This window comes from Colius striatus, chromosome 22 (assembly GCF_028858725.1).
Source record: "Colius striatus isolate bColStr4 chromosome 22, bColStr4.1.hap1, whole genome shotgun sequence".
Lineage (NCBI taxonomy): Eukaryota > Metazoa > Chordata > Aves > Coliiformes > Coliidae > Colius > Colius striatus.
In genome coordinates, this window is record NC_084780.1 from 3,945,991 (window position 1) to 3,961,293 (window position 15,303).

General features: G+C 57.1%; 1 protein-coding gene across 1 annotated transcript; it reads right to left on the reverse strand.

Moving 5' to 3' along the window:
* Positions 1 to 46: 46 nt before the first annotated feature.
* On the reverse strand, positions 47 to 9,822 carry FRS3 (fibroblast growth factor receptor substrate 3). Its single transcript, XM_062013526.1, has 7 exons — positions 9,704 to 9,822; positions 6,618 to 6,754; positions 6,362 to 6,450; positions 5,619 to 5,805; positions 3,132 to 3,293; positions 2,488 to 2,645; positions 47 to 1,648 (listed from the first exon to the last, which is right to left on the reverse strand). The coding sequence occupies exons 3-7, from the start codon at positions 6,425 to 6,427 to the stop codon at positions 728 to 730; spliced, it is 1,494 nt and encodes a 497-aa protein (XP_061869510.1). The 5' UTR covers positions 6,428 to 6,450; positions 6,618 to 6,754; positions 9,704 to 9,822; the 3' UTR covers positions 47 to 727.
* Positions 9,823 to 15,303: the final 5,481 nt, after the last annotated feature.

Consider the following 15,303-nt stretch of genomic DNA (forward strand, 5'->3'; position numbering starts at 1 on the left):
GAGCTAATGCTGACATGGGAGCATGGGAGCTGCAACCAGGCTGTGAGCAGAGCCAATGCTGACATGGGAGCTGCAGCCAGGCTGTGAGCAGAGCCAATGCTGACATGGGAGCTGCAACCAGGCTGTGAGCAGAGCTAATGCTGACATGGGAGCTGCAGCCAGGCTGTGAGCAGATCCAATGCTGACATGGGAGCTGCAGTCAGGCTGTGAGCAGAGCCAATGCTGACATGGGAGCTGCAGTCAGGCTGTGAGCAGAGCCAATGCTGACATGGGAGCTGCAGCCAGGCTGTGAGCAGAGCCAATGCTGACATGGGAGCTGCAGCCAGGCTGTGAGCAGAGCCAATGCTGACATGGGAGCTGCAGCCAGGCTGTGAGCAGAGCTAATGCTGACATGGGAGCTGCAGCCAGGCTGTGAGCAGAGCTAAGGCCCTCCCAGGCTGCATCCACACAGTGCTGGTACTATCGGTGGCACCTCCACTCCTCATCACAACAGCATCAAGTATCCCAACAAGGCTTTAAAAAACAAACTACATGGGAGAGGGGCAGACAGACAGACAGACAGGCTGACAGACTAGCCTTAACAGCAGCTGTAGGAGCCATCCCATGACAGCAGGTAACGGGGCAAACGGGGAAGCAGAAGGCAACGGTGAACCAACGTCACGGCGGGCGACAGAGCGACGGGCAGGGACTGAAGCCATCACACAGCGCTGGCTCCTGGTGTTTCCCCTCACAGGGGCAGGTCAGTGCTGTTATGTCGAGTTTTCCTTGAGGTGCCATCGTCCCTGGGGAGGGCCCTTTGCAAACTGGACATGGCAGCCGTCTTTTTGAGGTCAATGACCGCGTAGGAGTCGGTCCGGCGGGCGGCGGCAGGCCCGGGGGGGACACGGGGGAGAGGGGGGTTGGGAGGTGCTTTCTGTGGTTCAGCTTCAAGCTCCACCTGGATGTAGTTGAGCTGCCGTGGCTGGTCTGGGCAGGGCCTGGGGAAGTCGAAGCTGAAGACGTTGGGCAGGAGGCTGCGGCGAGGTTTGGGCAGGAAGGCGCCACGCCGCCGGCCGCGGGTCCCGTGCGGCTCCGCGCTCCCCGAGTTCATGGAGTTGTGCAGGGGCTCCTCTTCACCAGCCTCGGAGCAGCTGTTGGGGGAAGGTGTCAGCAGGTCCCCCTGGGTAGCCACATCCTCCCCCAGGCCCTGACAGAGCGGGTGACACTCCCACAGCGGCGGCAGCGACGGCAAGTTCTCGTAGTGCAGCAGAGCCGTGCGGCGCTGGGGACAGGCAGGGTCCTCCCGGGGGGGTTTCAGGCGCCCGCCTCGGCAGAGGGACGAGGTGCTGGGGGGCAACAAGCCATTAACATTCTCATAGACACACTGAGGAGAAGGACAGCCCTCCTCACACTCGTTGTTGTTGTTGTTGGGGGGGCAGAAGTGCGTCCCGCGCTCCCGGCGGTGCCCACAGACGCATCTGTAGTTGGAGCTTGGACCTAAGACGAATTGAACCTCCCCCGGGCGCAGAAAGACCTGGGGGTTGCGGTCTTCCAGGGAGCAGCTGTGGTTCCTAGAGGGGAAAGGAGGGTGGACTTCAGGCAAGGAGTGCATACAGTGTCGGCCCCTCAGCTCCTGATCACCATTGGCTGTGTTGACGTAGGTGTGGGACTGCAAGGAGAGAAGCAGAGGGACAGTGAAAGGAGAAGAGACGAGAGAGCAAAGAGCCGCCGGGAGCTGAGGGAGGAGAAGGAAGGGGCAATCTGTGAGTGTGTGATGGAACAGGAGGAGAAAAAAGAAGCTGAAAAGAAAACACAAAAGCCATCTCAAAGGGTGGGTTGGATGGGGCTTGGAGAGATCTGGTCTAGTGGAGGTTGTTGGAGTTGGAAGGAGATGAGCTTTCAAGCCCCTTCCAACCCAAACCATTCTAAGATTCTATGATTTCTGGATTTGTGGGATGAAGGAGAGGCAAGAAAAGAGTCCAACTGCAGAAAACACACATCATCTACTTCACACAGAGTATTTCTTTGAGTGGCTTACACTGGTGACACTGCAGCACTCACACCTACTTAAGCTCCTCTGATAACACTCGAGACAAGATGGGTTTTGTAGGGAAAATCTTGACTTCTAAAACAGAGAACAAAGAGCTGAACATGAGAACCAAGAGGAGTCTGAACTGGGCTGTGCATCTGCACATCACCTTAGGGGTGGCACTAAGAGCTGACAGGTAGGGCAGTAGCACTTGGGACTCACAAGCTAAGTGCTGCTGTTAACTAGTGGCCACATAGATCATGGGTTAAGGAAGCTCACTCAGTCGGCCTTGAGAGAGTGTCTGTTCCAGTGAAGTGTCAGAGAGCACAAAGTCTCCGAGAGCAAAATGAAGCAGAAGAGAAAAAACAAAAGATGACAAGGTATGAGGATGCCCTGAGCTTTACTGGTGTCAGAGGAACCCAGAATTGCACTGGGCTGTTAGCAAAACAAGCTGCAGAACACAGGACAGCCAGGTTTACCTGCTCATCAGGCCCAAGGAGGGCATGAGTAGAGTCTTCCCCCACAGAGGAATGCCTCAGGCTGCTGGAGGAGGGGTGACGGGCTGAGGGGTAGGACAGGGTGTCTGTGGGGAAGCTGGAAAATCCATTGGGAAATCCTGGGACAGTGTAGCCCAGACCTGGGAGAGAATGAAGACAAAGAAGCATTAGAACATTGGTTTGGTGTAAAGCAGAGTTCATTTTCACAGGGAGTTGATCTCTTCATTGAACTTCTAAGTCAGAATCAGCCTGGCTGGGGAAGATCTCCATGATGCAGGACCCAAATGGAGACAAATCCAGCAATTCCCAGTTCTTCCAGATGTGATCTCCTCTAGGAACCACCTGACCCTTGTAGGTGTTACTCAGAAAAAGGGCCCCTTGGCAGCAATCCAGGTGAAAGCCAACAGAAGGGTAACCATGCCACTGACTACCTGGAAGGCTTTTAGTTGCTGTTTCCTTGGAAACAAAACACCACGTCCCAGGCAAGTGGGGCCTTAAAATAAACCTGCTGCCTGGGGCCAGCAGCAAGGCATGGGAGAGATCCACAGGCTGCAAAGGGTAGTTTGACAATTGCAGATGGTGTGTTCCTCTCTCTTCTCCCCAGCCACTGATGGAAGGAGCCTTACTGTTGGGTGCCTGGGGGGTCCGGGAGAGCTCCCGCTCCGTGGGGTGGCTGTTCCTGGTGATGACAACAGGCTCCTCCACTACGTTGATGCTGTTACACTGCATCAGGTCCTGAAGCAGATTAAAGATCTCCTCTGCTCTGGAACACTTGAAGGCAAAAATCCCTGCAGAGTGACAAAGGTGGGGGGGAGAAAAGCAAGAAAGTGATCTCACTTTAACAGGAGTGTAAGGTAGGTCCTGGCTCTGAATGAACAGGCAACTGTGATTCAGTCAACCCCTGCAAGCAACAGGAGAGCAACCAACAACTGGGTGGGTGATGGGCATCAACAATACAATGCCATGGCTGCCACCTGATCTAACTACTACATGAAAACCAGCACCCCAAGCTGCCCTACAACCATCAGACCCACACCAGCAGAAAGGGACGGGCTCACCCTCTATTTGAACTCACTTGGCACCCAGACCAGTTCCCACTGCCAGGGGAACATCTGTCCAGTGACTACTTGAAGCTGAGCTGGGCCCTGTGAGTGTGCACATGAGGGAGGGACCAGGATATGATACTTCAAAGATGTGTGGAATTAAACAGCCCAGAGCAGAGCCAGTGTGTGCAGAGCTTAACCAATCCCAGGCTGGCACACACACACACACACAAGCCATAGCAACCAGAGCTGGCATGGCAACTGTCACTTGCCAGGGCTGCTACCCCAAAGAACATGGGGTTTTTAGTTCTAGCCCCTCCAAAATAGCTATATGAGCCTTGAATAAGGTGGGGAGCAGCATCAGGAAGGAGTCATCCAAATAAAATGAACTGAGCAGGGTAAAATCCTACAAGGAAGTGAGAAACCTCATGAAAACACACCACCATCCCCTCCCATTTCTGCCCCAGGCTGATGAGTTAGTGGGTGTCTGCTCTAAACCTTGTCATAAATGAAGAACAAAGGGCTCTGTTTTATCACAGGGCCTAAACAAAACCAACACACACAGAGGGCAGGATTTTAATCCCCAATCTGCATCCTGCAAAAGGCAAAACAGAAACCAAAGGCAAGCACTGAAGCATGTGACTCCAGGAGAGGAAAACCCCAAGTGCATCAATATGAACAAGGAGCATAAGGCACCACAGATCTGTGCAGTGCTTTCCACTGACACTCAACAGAGTCCTTCTGGAGAAGAAGGAGTTTACAATCACATTAATAGAACAAGGAAACAAACTTCTGCCTTTCCCCTCCTCCCATCTCTGGGGATGCAGATGCCAAGAAAAACGTTCAGCTCTTTAAAAGCAAAAAGAGAGACAGACTGGGAAAGGAACTAACAGGCACCATTGTAGAACTGGAGCCTATTCCCAGGGCTGCTGATGACTTGGCATGTGCTCCTGAGTGACTCACTTCCCTTGTCTATGCACAGCATCCCTGTGCATAAAATCAGTAAAACACAGAACTTCTTTGCCTCTGTGTTACAGACACAAAATGAGAAGCATGAAGCAGGAGCAAGGCAGAGAGAATGCACTGAGGGAAGCAGGCTGTGTGTGCTCAAATGCTGCTGCCACCGACCAGCAGCTCTGTGCAACGAGCAAACCAGAAGAGGGACTGTAAAAAATGAGCAGGTTGTGGCCTTTTGCTTCATCCCCATGATGAAAAATGCTTAAACAAAGCTTGAGGCTTGCAAAAAAGCACTTTTTAGCTCCTGAGGAAAGGAGGGCAGCGAGCTCTCCTGCCACAGCCAAGCGTCGCTCGGTGCCACGGTGGCACTGCCATCCTCCCTGCCGTGACACACGTCCTGTCTGAGCCTCAAGTCTGCTTCAGCAATTACCTCATGATGCACAGATGCACTGGCCAAATGAGAGCATTAGATTTATGCCTGAGTCCTGAGGCACGGTGTTGCTCTCATCAGTGTGTTAATGAGGAGTATTAACAATGTGCATGCATGCTCTGGGATTCTGGGGGAATAAAAGCTGCAGAAGAACCTGTTGATTGATTAGATGCAGGGATTTGAGTTAAAGAGCTTCTCCTCTTCTGGGGAAAGGATGCAGGACCTGGGGCTGTTCAGCCTGGAGAAGAGAAGGCTGAGGGAGGGATCTCATCAGCAGTTATCAGTACCTAAAAGGTGGGTGTCAGGAGGATGGGGCCACACTTGTTTCTGTAGTGCCCAGTGCCAGGACAAGGGGTGATGGGCATCAGCTGGAACACAAACAGTGCCACTGGCACAGGAGGAGCAAGTCCTTTGGTGCTGAGGTGAGGGAGCCCTGGCCCAGGCTGCCCAGGGAGGGTGTGGAGGCTCCTTCTCAGGAGGTTTCCAATCCCACCTGGACACGTTCCGGTGCCCCCTGAGCAAGGGGAACCTGCTTAAGCAGGGGAGTTGGGCTGGAGCAGCTCTGCAGGGCCCTTCTCATCCCAACCATTCTATGATTTAGGAAGACACAGGCATTAGCTCACTCCAGCTACCTGGGAACAGAAACCTCAGCAGTTCCTCCCTCCAGGAACCTCCACACTCACCCTGCCCTGTCTGGCAGCGACGACCGCTCTCGAAGGAGAAGAGGTTGGAGTCGTAGCCGTAGCGGCGCAGGCACAGGTAGGGCCACCTGACAGCATCTCTCTTGTGAGTGTGCAAGATGAGCTCTGTCTGTGTCAGCTCCATAATCCCAGCTCCCAGCTCGTTACCTTCATCATCCACATTCGTTACCTGCAGAGGCCACAGAGCTCACGTCACTAGTGGTATTAAAAACCCAGCCCAAAGCAGCCCACCCACGGAGGAACTGCCATTCCCATGGATTCCCCTGCAGTTCCTGAGCTGCCTTTCTCCCAGCTGAGAGCATGAATTCACTGCTGGCAGGAGGCACCAAGCTGGCAGCCCTGGAGACTCTGTGTGCTTGGCAGTTCAGCTGATGTGTCTCAGCACAGACACTGGAACACAGCCCTGAGCAATAAAAGGTTTCTCTCCAGTTCCCCATTTCCTCTCTCAGGCTGAATCTCAGTGCAGAGGCAATTTCTACTGCAAATACAAGCACATTTGCAGCAGAGGTTGCTTGAGGAAAGGGGAAAAAAAACACAAACAAACTAAAGCAGTCATGTATTTGAAAATCTTATCAAGCAAAAAGACTCCTCTGCAAGAGCAGAGGTTTTGTTTCACTCACACCAGGCTTTACTCACTCACACCAGGCTTTACTCACTCACACCAGGCTTTACTAGCAGTCAGTGCTGTCACAGATTCCTGATGGGAAGGAAGGTTCAATCCTTACCTTAAATTTGTTGGGATGGTTGTCTGGGATGCTGTCTCTGCACAGACAACTGCAGCAGCTCCCCATGACGTCAGCATGAGAGGTAATCCCTGGGGAGAGGACATAAACCAGAGGACAATAGTCCTTTCAAAGCAGCTCCCCTCACCCTCTCCAAACACACAGCATCTCCAGCCTGTATCCTCAAGCTCTTCAATGTGTTTCTGGATTAATGGACACTGTAGGATATGAGGGTAATTAAAAATAGCAGCTCTCTTACCATTAGGCAATTGTTGGGTGTTTTTATTTGGAGGAGTGAGAAGAAATTGTCACTAATGTCCCTCTGTCTCCTTCAGGACTTCATGGTAACCAGGTGTCAGTCACCTAAAACACGAGGGAAATGGTCCCATCTTCCATCTGATGAGGAGAACACAATTAAACAAGTTTAGAAAGCACAGAGATTAAGAAGTGTGTGTGGGGGGGTTCTGACTGAAGCTCCCTCAAACATCACAAGGAAGGCAGGTACATCATTTTAACTTCATAGAATCACAGAATGGTAGGGGTTGGAAGGGCCCTTTAGAAATCATCTAGTCCAGGCCTTAATTAACTCTCCCCAAATGAACTACCTGCATTTCTGTGAATACAGACACTTCTGCACAGACCACTCCTGAACTGCTGAGAAAATACACAGCCCACAGCTAAAACAACTCAAAAACAAGCAAAAAGAAGAGATGTTTTCCTTCTTGGCTTTGGGATTCTCCACAGGAGTGGGGTTTGTGCAAATCAAACACAACAGTAAGACTGAGTGGCTGCAGGGAGCTGAGGACAGGAGGAGTCAGCAGCATCTGCTGCTTAGGAATGTGGAGATCCCTCCAGTCAGTGGAAGGTCCTTAAGGGTCAGTGGAGCAGCAGCCTTAACCAGCAAGTGAACACAAGAGTCAGTTGTAGAATCATTTGGGTTGGAAAAGGCCCTGAAGCTGCTGCAGTCCCAGCCCTGCCCTCACCCTGCCCAGCCCAGCACTGACCCACAGCCCTCAGCACCTCAGCTCCACGCCTTTGGGATCCCTCCAGGGCTGGGCACTCCCCCAGCTCCCTGGGCAGCCTGGCACAGGGGCTCACACCCCTCTCAAGGAAAGTGTTCTTCCTAAACTAGTTGCCTGCCTAGGAGTTAGCAGCATTTCTCAGTACTAGAGCAGGCATCTGGGATGCAAACTTAAAGGACTCCACATCCACTCTGGGCTGGGGGCTTTGGCAGCAGAGGATGCCATGGTTTATCTAGTGAGAACAGCCAATGCTCTCACCACCTGAGGTGTGACAGAGTCAAGCCATATGGGTAAGCAGCCTGGCACTAGAGCAGTAGATAAAATGAAAAGGCTATTGGAAACCTCTCCCTCTGCCATGCCAGGATCTGCCTCAACAGTCACTCCAAATTAAACCATGAATCACAGAGCTGCATCTCCACGCACAACCACATTGCACAGCTGCCCTCAGGCTCCCTCACAGCACAGAGCTGTGTGGAGGGAGGGGAAGAGCCAGCAGTGAGCTGACCAAGGGGTCTCACTTCATCTTCTACATCAAAATAGAACCTAAATCACCTTCCATTGCAACCCCATGCCTTAGCTTTCATACCATGTCTAGCCTGGAGTTGAGAAGGCTGAGTGGGGGCCTCCCCAGTGCTGACAAACACCTGAAGGGTGGGTGTTGAGAGGATGTGGACAGGTTTTGTCTGTAGTGTCCAGAGACAGGACAAGGGGTAACAGGCACAGGCAGCTCCACTGGCACAGGAGGAGAAAGTCCTTTGGTGCTGAGGTGAGGGAGCCCTGGCCCAGGCTGCCCAGGGAGGGTGTGGAGGCTCCTTCTCAGGAGGTTTCCAACCCCACCTGGACACGTTCCTGTGCCCCCTGAGCCAGGGGAAGCTGCTGTAGCAGGGGCTGGAGAAGCTCTGCAGGGCCCTTCCCACCCCACCATACTGCAAAGTCCCACAGAAGAGGAATGCTTCCTTCTGAGCAAGCTGAAGCAGTGGGGCACAAATCAAGCCAGCTCTCCTGCATGTACTTGTCACCCCTCAACCATAATAACACCATATCCCACCCAAACCATCCTATTTGCTTTTCTAGACTCAGTATGGATTTGCTCCCTGCTGACCTTACAGGCTTTGATCAATAATTTAGCAACAGACTCCTCTCTGCTTCATCTAATCTGGTCACTGGGGACCTTGTCCTCTAAAAAAAAAGCTTGTAGAAAACCTATTACCTTTGCTCTCTCTTCCTTTATACCTCTCTCCCTCTGATGTTCCCTCCACCCACATCTGTGAAGGGGATATGTTGAAGTGGTGTTGCCTCTCCTGAACAGTTATCATGGTCAGAACTGAACAAATGAGAACAAAATCCACACTGTGAGATCCCTGAATGCTCCCTCGAGGCTTCCTGCTACTCCTCCTTGTTAAATATTTTAGTGGCATCCCTTTCAGGCAGCCACTGAGCCTCACAAGGCTCCAAGCTCTCACTCAGCACTTTCAACGTGCCCTTTTCCAGCAGCTGTTTGCCACTCCAGAGCCTTGGCTGGTCCAACCAAACAACCCAACGGCGTGACGTGCTTCCCTGCGAGCCTCAGCACGTGCAGCTCAAGAGCTCCAGTCTCCTCACCTCCAAGGACCCCAACCAAAATCCTCCTCCAACCTCTGTAGCCCTCCTTACCTCAGCCTCCAGCCCTTACCTCACTCCTCCTGATTTCCCAGCCGGGTCATTCTGCTCTCCCTCCAAACCCTCTGCTCCTCCCCAGGCCCTGGCAGTCTCCCACAGCCTGCAGAAGCCCCTCATGCCACCGTGCTCCTCGGGGCCATTCTCCTAAACCCAGCACTGCAGAACAGGGGCTGTATAATCCCAAAGGACACTGGCACCCCAGGACCCAGCATGACAGGGCACACAGCCCCTGTGCAAACGCCAGGGCACACAGACACCCCAGTGCAAACGCCCATGGCCCCACAGCGACTCACCAGCAACGGCCCCACTCGCAGCAACGGCCCCACCGCCCCCAGCAGCGCGGGAGAGAGCAGAGGGGCTGCAGCGGGGTGCGAGGGGCTGTCAGCAAGGAGAACGGGCTGGAGGGGAAGGGGCAGGAGGGGAAGGGGCAGGAGGGGAAGGGGCAGGAGGGGAAGGGGCAGGAGGGGAAGGGGCAGGAGGGGAAGGGCCACGGGCCCGAGGGGCATCAGCGCTGGGTGGTAACGGGGAAGAGGGTGCAAAGCAGCGGCGGGGCAGCGCGGAGGGGTTGTCAGGGGACACGGCGGGGAGGAGGGGACAGGGAGGGAGGGAGAGAAGGGGCAACGCGGGCGCGGAGCGGAGGGAAGGCCCGGCCGCGGGTCGGTACCTGAGGCGCTGCCCGGCTCCGCCGTCCGGGACCTGAGGCCCCCGCTGCCGGCCGGTCCCCGGCCCCTGCCCTGCCCGGCGGGTGCGGGTCCGGGCTGGGGCTCGGGGACCGGGCGCGGGTCGGGTCGGGCGCCGCCAGCGCCGCGTCGCTCCTGGGCCGGGCCGGGCCGGGCCCGCCGGGAGCAGCGAGAGGCCGCCGCCGCCCACAGCGGCGCGATCGCACCGGCCCGCGCGGAGCCAGCGGCGGCCGCCAGAGGGAGCGCTGCGGCAGCACGGCCGGGAGCGCGCGGGCGGGGCGGGGCCAGGGAGGGGCGGGGCCAGGGAGGGGGCGGGGTTTGGGGGTCTGGGGCAGAGAGAGGCTTTAGGGGAGTCACTGGAGGGGGTTTGGGGGTCTGGGGCAGAGAGAGGCTTTAGGGGAGTCACTGGAGGGGGTTTGGGGGTCTGGGGCAGAGAGAGGCTTTAGGGGGGTCATTGGAGGGGGTTTGGGGGTCTGGGGCAGAGAGAGGCTTTAGGGGGGTCACTGGAGGGGGTTTGGGGGTCTGGGGCAGAGAGAGGCTTTAGGGGAGTCACTGGAGGGGGTTTGGGGGTCTGGGGCAGAGAGAGGCTTTAGGGGAGTCACTGGAGGGGGTTTGGGGGTCTGGGGCAGAGAGAGGCTTTAGGGGGTCATTGGAGGGGGTTTGGGGGTCTGGGGCAGAGAGAGGCTTTAGGGGGGTCACTGGAGGGGGTTTGGGGGTCTGGGGCAGAGAGAGGCTTTAGGGGGGTCACTGGAGGGGGTTTGGGGGCTGGGGCAGAGAGAGGCTTTAGGGGGGTCATTGGAGGGGGTTTGGGGAGTCTGGGGCAGAGAGAGGCTTTAGGGGAGTCACTGGAGGGGGTTTGGGGGTCTGGGGCAGAGAGAGGCTTTAGGGGGTCATTGGAGGGGGTTTGGGGGTCTGGGGCAGAGAGAGGCTTTAGGGGGGTCACTGGAGGGGGTTTGGGGGTCTGGGGCAGAGAGAGGCTTTAGGGGGGTCACTGGAGGGGGTTTGGGGGCTGGGGCAGAGAGAGGCTTTAGGGGGGTCATTGGAGGGGGTTTGGGGAGTCTGGGGCAGAGAGAGGCTTTAGGGGGGTCATTGGAGGGGGTTTGGGGGTCTGGGGCAGAGAGAGGCTTTAGGGGGGTCACTGGAGGCGGTTTGGGGAGTCTGGGGCGGAGAGAGGCTTTAGGGGGTCACTGGAGGGGGTTTGGGGAGTCTGGGGCAGAGAGAGGCTTTAGGGGGTCATTGGAGGGGGTTTGGGGAGTCTGGGGCAGAGAGAGGCTTTAGGGGGTCACTGGAGGGGGTTTGGGGAGTCTGGGGCAGAGAGAGGCTTTAGGGGGGTCATTGGAGGGGGTTTGGGGGTCTGGGGCAGAGAGAGGCTTTAGGGGGTCATTGGAGGGGGTTTGGGGGGCTGGGGCAGAGAGAGGCTTTAGGGGGTCATTGGAGGGGGTTTGGGGGCTGGGGCAGAGAGAGGCTTTAGGGGGGTCACTGGAGGGGGTTTGGGGAGTCTGGGGCAGAGAGAGGCTTTAGGGAGGTCACTGGAGGGGGTTTGGGGGGTCTGGGGCGGAGAGAGGCTTTAGGGGGGTCACTGGAGGCGGTTTGGGGAGTCTGGGGCGGAGAGAGGCTTTAGGGGGTCACTGGAGGGGGTTTGGGGGGCTGGGGCAGAGAGAGGCTTTAGGGGAGTCACTGGAGGGGGTTTGGGGGGCTGGGGCAGAGAGAGGCTTTAGGGGAGTCACTGGAGGGGGTTTGGGGGGCTGGGGCAGAGAGAGGCTTTAGGGGGGTCACTGGAGGGGGTTTGGGGGGCTGGGGCAGAGAGAGGCTTTAGGGGGGTCATTGGAGGGGGTTTGGGGGGTCTGGGGCGGAGAGAGGCTTTAGGGGGTCACTGGAGGGGGTTTGGGGGCTGGGGCGGAGAGAGGCTTTAGGGGGGTCATTGGAGGGGGTTTGGGGGCTCTGGGGCAGAGAGAGGCTTTAGGGGGTCACTGGAGGGGGTTTGGGGGGTCTGGGGCAGAGAGATGCTCCAGGGGTTCAGTGGAGGGGGGTTTGGGGGGTCTGGGATGGGGAGATCCTCTAAGGGGGTCATTGGAGGGGGATTTTGGGGTGTCTGGGGCAGAGACATGTTCCAAGGGGTTAATTGGAGGTGGATTTAGGGAGGGGTCTGGGATTGGGGAGTCAGTGGAAGGGGATTGGGGCGGTCTGGGGTGGACAGCATGGGGATGCTGTGAATGGGGGCATCTAGGTGCAGAGTGCACTCCTCCAGCACCCCCTCCTGCCCCAGACCCCCCAACCCCCCTCTACTGACCTCCCCTAGCAACTCCCATCCCAGACCCCTCCCCAAATCCCCCTCCACTGATGCCCCAGCCCCCCTCAATCCCTTTCTGCTAACCCCTCAGCACCCTCCCTGCCCCAGACCCTCCAAACCCCCTCCAATGACCTCCTACCCCAGTTCCACCAGTATCAGAACACTGGAGCTGCCCAGTCAATGGCAGCTCAGTGCTGGGGTCCTGCACCCCCAGGCCACCTTCCATGGAGTCCTGGGGGATGGGACTGGCAGGATCCTGGCACAGCCCTGGCACTCCTGATGGGAGGTGCTAAAGAATAACACCCACTTGGCCTCGGCTGAGGCAGATGCAGGGTCTCAGGGAGGGCTCAAGGAAGGGGCTGCCCTGCACATGGGTCACCAGGGAGGTCACAAAGAGAGGCAGGAGGCTGGGCTGCAGTTTGTAGTTTCCATTTGTACAACTGCAGGTACTCTGCAGTTACAATCCCACCCACACTGCTGTGGCATGGAGCTGGTGGGCATCAGCCGTGGGTTCCACAGGGGAACAGGCAGTTGTGGGGCCAGTCTGGTTCAACATCTTCATCAAACACCTGGGTGAGGGCACAGAGGGACCCTCAGCAAGTTCCCTGCTGGCACCAAACTGGGAGCACTGGCTGATTGACCAGAGGCTGTGCTGCCAGTCAGTGAGAGCTGGGCAGGCTGAGAGTTGGGCACAGAGGAACCTGCTGAGGTTCAACAAGGACAAGGGCAGAGTCCTGCAGCTGGGGAGGAACAACCCCCTGCACCAGCACAGGCTGGGGGTGACCTGCTGGAGAGCAGCTCCAGGAGAGAGACCTGGCAGTGCTGGTGAGAATAAACTGCCCATGAGCAGCAACGTGGCCTCGTGGGCAAGGCCAATGGCAGCCTGGGGGCAGCAAGAGAGTGTGGGCACAGGGCCAGGGAGGTTCTGCTCCCCCTCTGCTCTGCCACATCTGCTGAGGCCTCATCTGGAGTCCTGGGGCCAGTTCTGGGCTCCCCAGCTGCAGAGGGACAGGGAACTGCTGGAGAGAGGCCAGTGCAGGGCCAGCAAGATGCTGAGGGGATGGAGCATCTTCCTTCTGAGGAAAGGCTGTGGGACCTGGGGCTGTTCAGCCTGGAGAAGAGAAGGCTGAGGGGGGACCTCATCAACATTTACAAGTACCTAAATGATGGGTGTCAGGAGGATGGGGCCACACTTGTTTCTGTGGTGCCCAGTGCCAGGACAAGGGATGATGGGCATCAGCTGGGACACAAACAGTTCTACCTCAATATAAGGAGCAAGTCCTTTGGTGCTGAGGTGAGGGAGCCCTGGCCCAGGCTGCCCAGGGAGGGTGTGGAGGCTCCTTCTCAGGAGGTTTCCAACCCCACCTGGACACGTTCCTGTGCCCTGAGCCAGGGCAACGTGCTTTAGCAGGGGCTGGATGAGCTCTGCAGGGCCCTTCCACCCCCAACCACTCCATGTGCCTCCACAGCTCTGCCCTTCCTGCAGGGATGCTGCCAGGCACACGCTTTGGCTGGGCTGGAAGCCCCTTGGGTTGGGCATCCTGCCTGCCACACGTGCTCTGTCACAGGTACACACTCACTCTGTGCCTGTGGGAGCCCTTGTGATGTTTTCCAGGGCGGTGGCTTTGGTGAACTGGCGGCTGGTCCCAGCTCACAAAGCCCTGAGTGACCCATCTGTCACATCTGAGTCCCTGAGCCTGCCTGGTCTCCTAACGAGGCCTTTGCCCATTAATCTGGGATGCTGGAGTGCAGGTGGCAGCTGCTTTGCAGCTCAGGCTGGGAGCTGGCAGGAGGCAGGGAAAGGGGGGGCCCATCACCACCCTCTGGTACAAAGTCCATGGCAGCAAACGGGTCAAGATAAAGCTGCAGGGACCAACCTCCCACCAAAGCCAAACAGCACATTAACTTCCCCAGCATGGAGCTGAGCCCTTAAAGGGTCCCTGGGGAATTGCAGCCCTGGTTGGACAGCCCCAGTGGGAACCACAGCCTGTGCAGATGCTCACCTGCCCCCTTCTCCTCCTGCTTCTTTCCCTTGCCAAGTGCTTGTGCAGAGCTTTAAACTGCTGCTGAGCAGTGCAATGAGCTGTGTGCCAACAGCACCCTGCACAGCCACCTCCTGTGACAAACTGCCATCACCACAGAGCTCAAGTGTGATCCCAACCCTGGTCCCAGAGACCTCCAGAATGCAGGTGAGGCTCTGGGGCAGCGATGTGCTTGGACCATGCAGATGCCAGAGGTCTGGTCCTGCCCCTACAGATACAGACCCGAGGGGGATGCTGTGTCTGTGCCCAGCTCAGTCACATCAGCAGGCAGGGAAAACACCTTCTGGCAGGTGAGAAATGCCCAGAACCACCCCAGAGAGGCTTTGCCTCGCTTCCCAACCCCTGCTAAATTTCACCCTGACTCTTCCCCGGGTGCAATTGCTGCAGCTGAAGCCTGTCTAAGTGGCTTTTGAGCAGACACGTCGGGTGTTCAGGGCTTGTGAAAACTAGGACACGCCGACTTGCCCCCGGGCTAACTCCTTTGTGAGAGCCCAGCCAAAAGCCTTCTCCACCTCGAAATTGGGGACGTAATGACACTTCCCCCTTCTTTCATGAAGCTTCGAGTCTTTCTGATGTAGGCTAGGGAAAGAAATCGCTGCGTGAAATAGTCATCCAAATGGTTTGGGGGGGTCTTGGGCAGAGAGAGGCTTTAGGGGGGTCACTGGAGGGGGTTTGGGGGCTCTGGGGCAGAGAGAGGCTTTAGGGGGGTCATTGGAGGGGGTCTGGGGGCTCTGGGGCAGAGAGAGGCTTTAGGGGGGTCACTGGAGGGGGTTTGGGGGCTCTGGGGCAGAGAGAGGCTTTAGGGGGGTCATTGGAGGGGGTCTGGGGGCTCTGGGGCAGAGAGAGGCTTTAGGGGGGTCATTGGAGGGGGTTTTGGGGCTCTGGGGCAGAGAAAGGCTTTAGGGGGGTCATTGGAGGGAGTTTGGGGGCTCTGGGGCAGAGAGAGGCTTTAGGGGGGTCATTGGAGGGGGTTTGGGGGGGTCTGTGGTGGAGAAAGGCTTTAGGGGGATCATTGGAGGGGATTTGGGGGCTCTGGGGCAGAGAGAGGCTTTAGGGGGATCATTGGAGGGGATTTGGGGGGGCTGGGGCAGAGAGAGGCTTTAGGGGGTCACTGGAGGGGGATTGGGGGGTCTGGGGTGGAGAAAGGCTTTGGGGGGGTCATTGGAGGGGGTTTGGGGGGTCTGGGGTGGAGAAAGGCTTTAGGGGGGTCATTGGAGGGGGTTTGGGGGCTCTGGGGCAGAGAGAGGCTTTA

Coding starts and splice junctions, on each gene's coding strand:
- FRS3 (XM_062013526.1), bottom strand. CDS start 6,427: ATGGGGAGCTGCTGCAGTTGTCTGTGCAGAGACAGCATCCCAGACAAC. Junction 5,806..6,361: donor ACCATCCCAACAAATTTAAG/GTAAGGATTGAA, acceptor TGGCCTCTGCAG/GTAACGAATGTGGATGATGA. Junction 2,646..3,131: donor GACCCCCCAGGCACCCAACA/GTAAGGCTCCTT, acceptor ATTCTCTCCCAG/GTCTGGGCTACACTGTCCCA.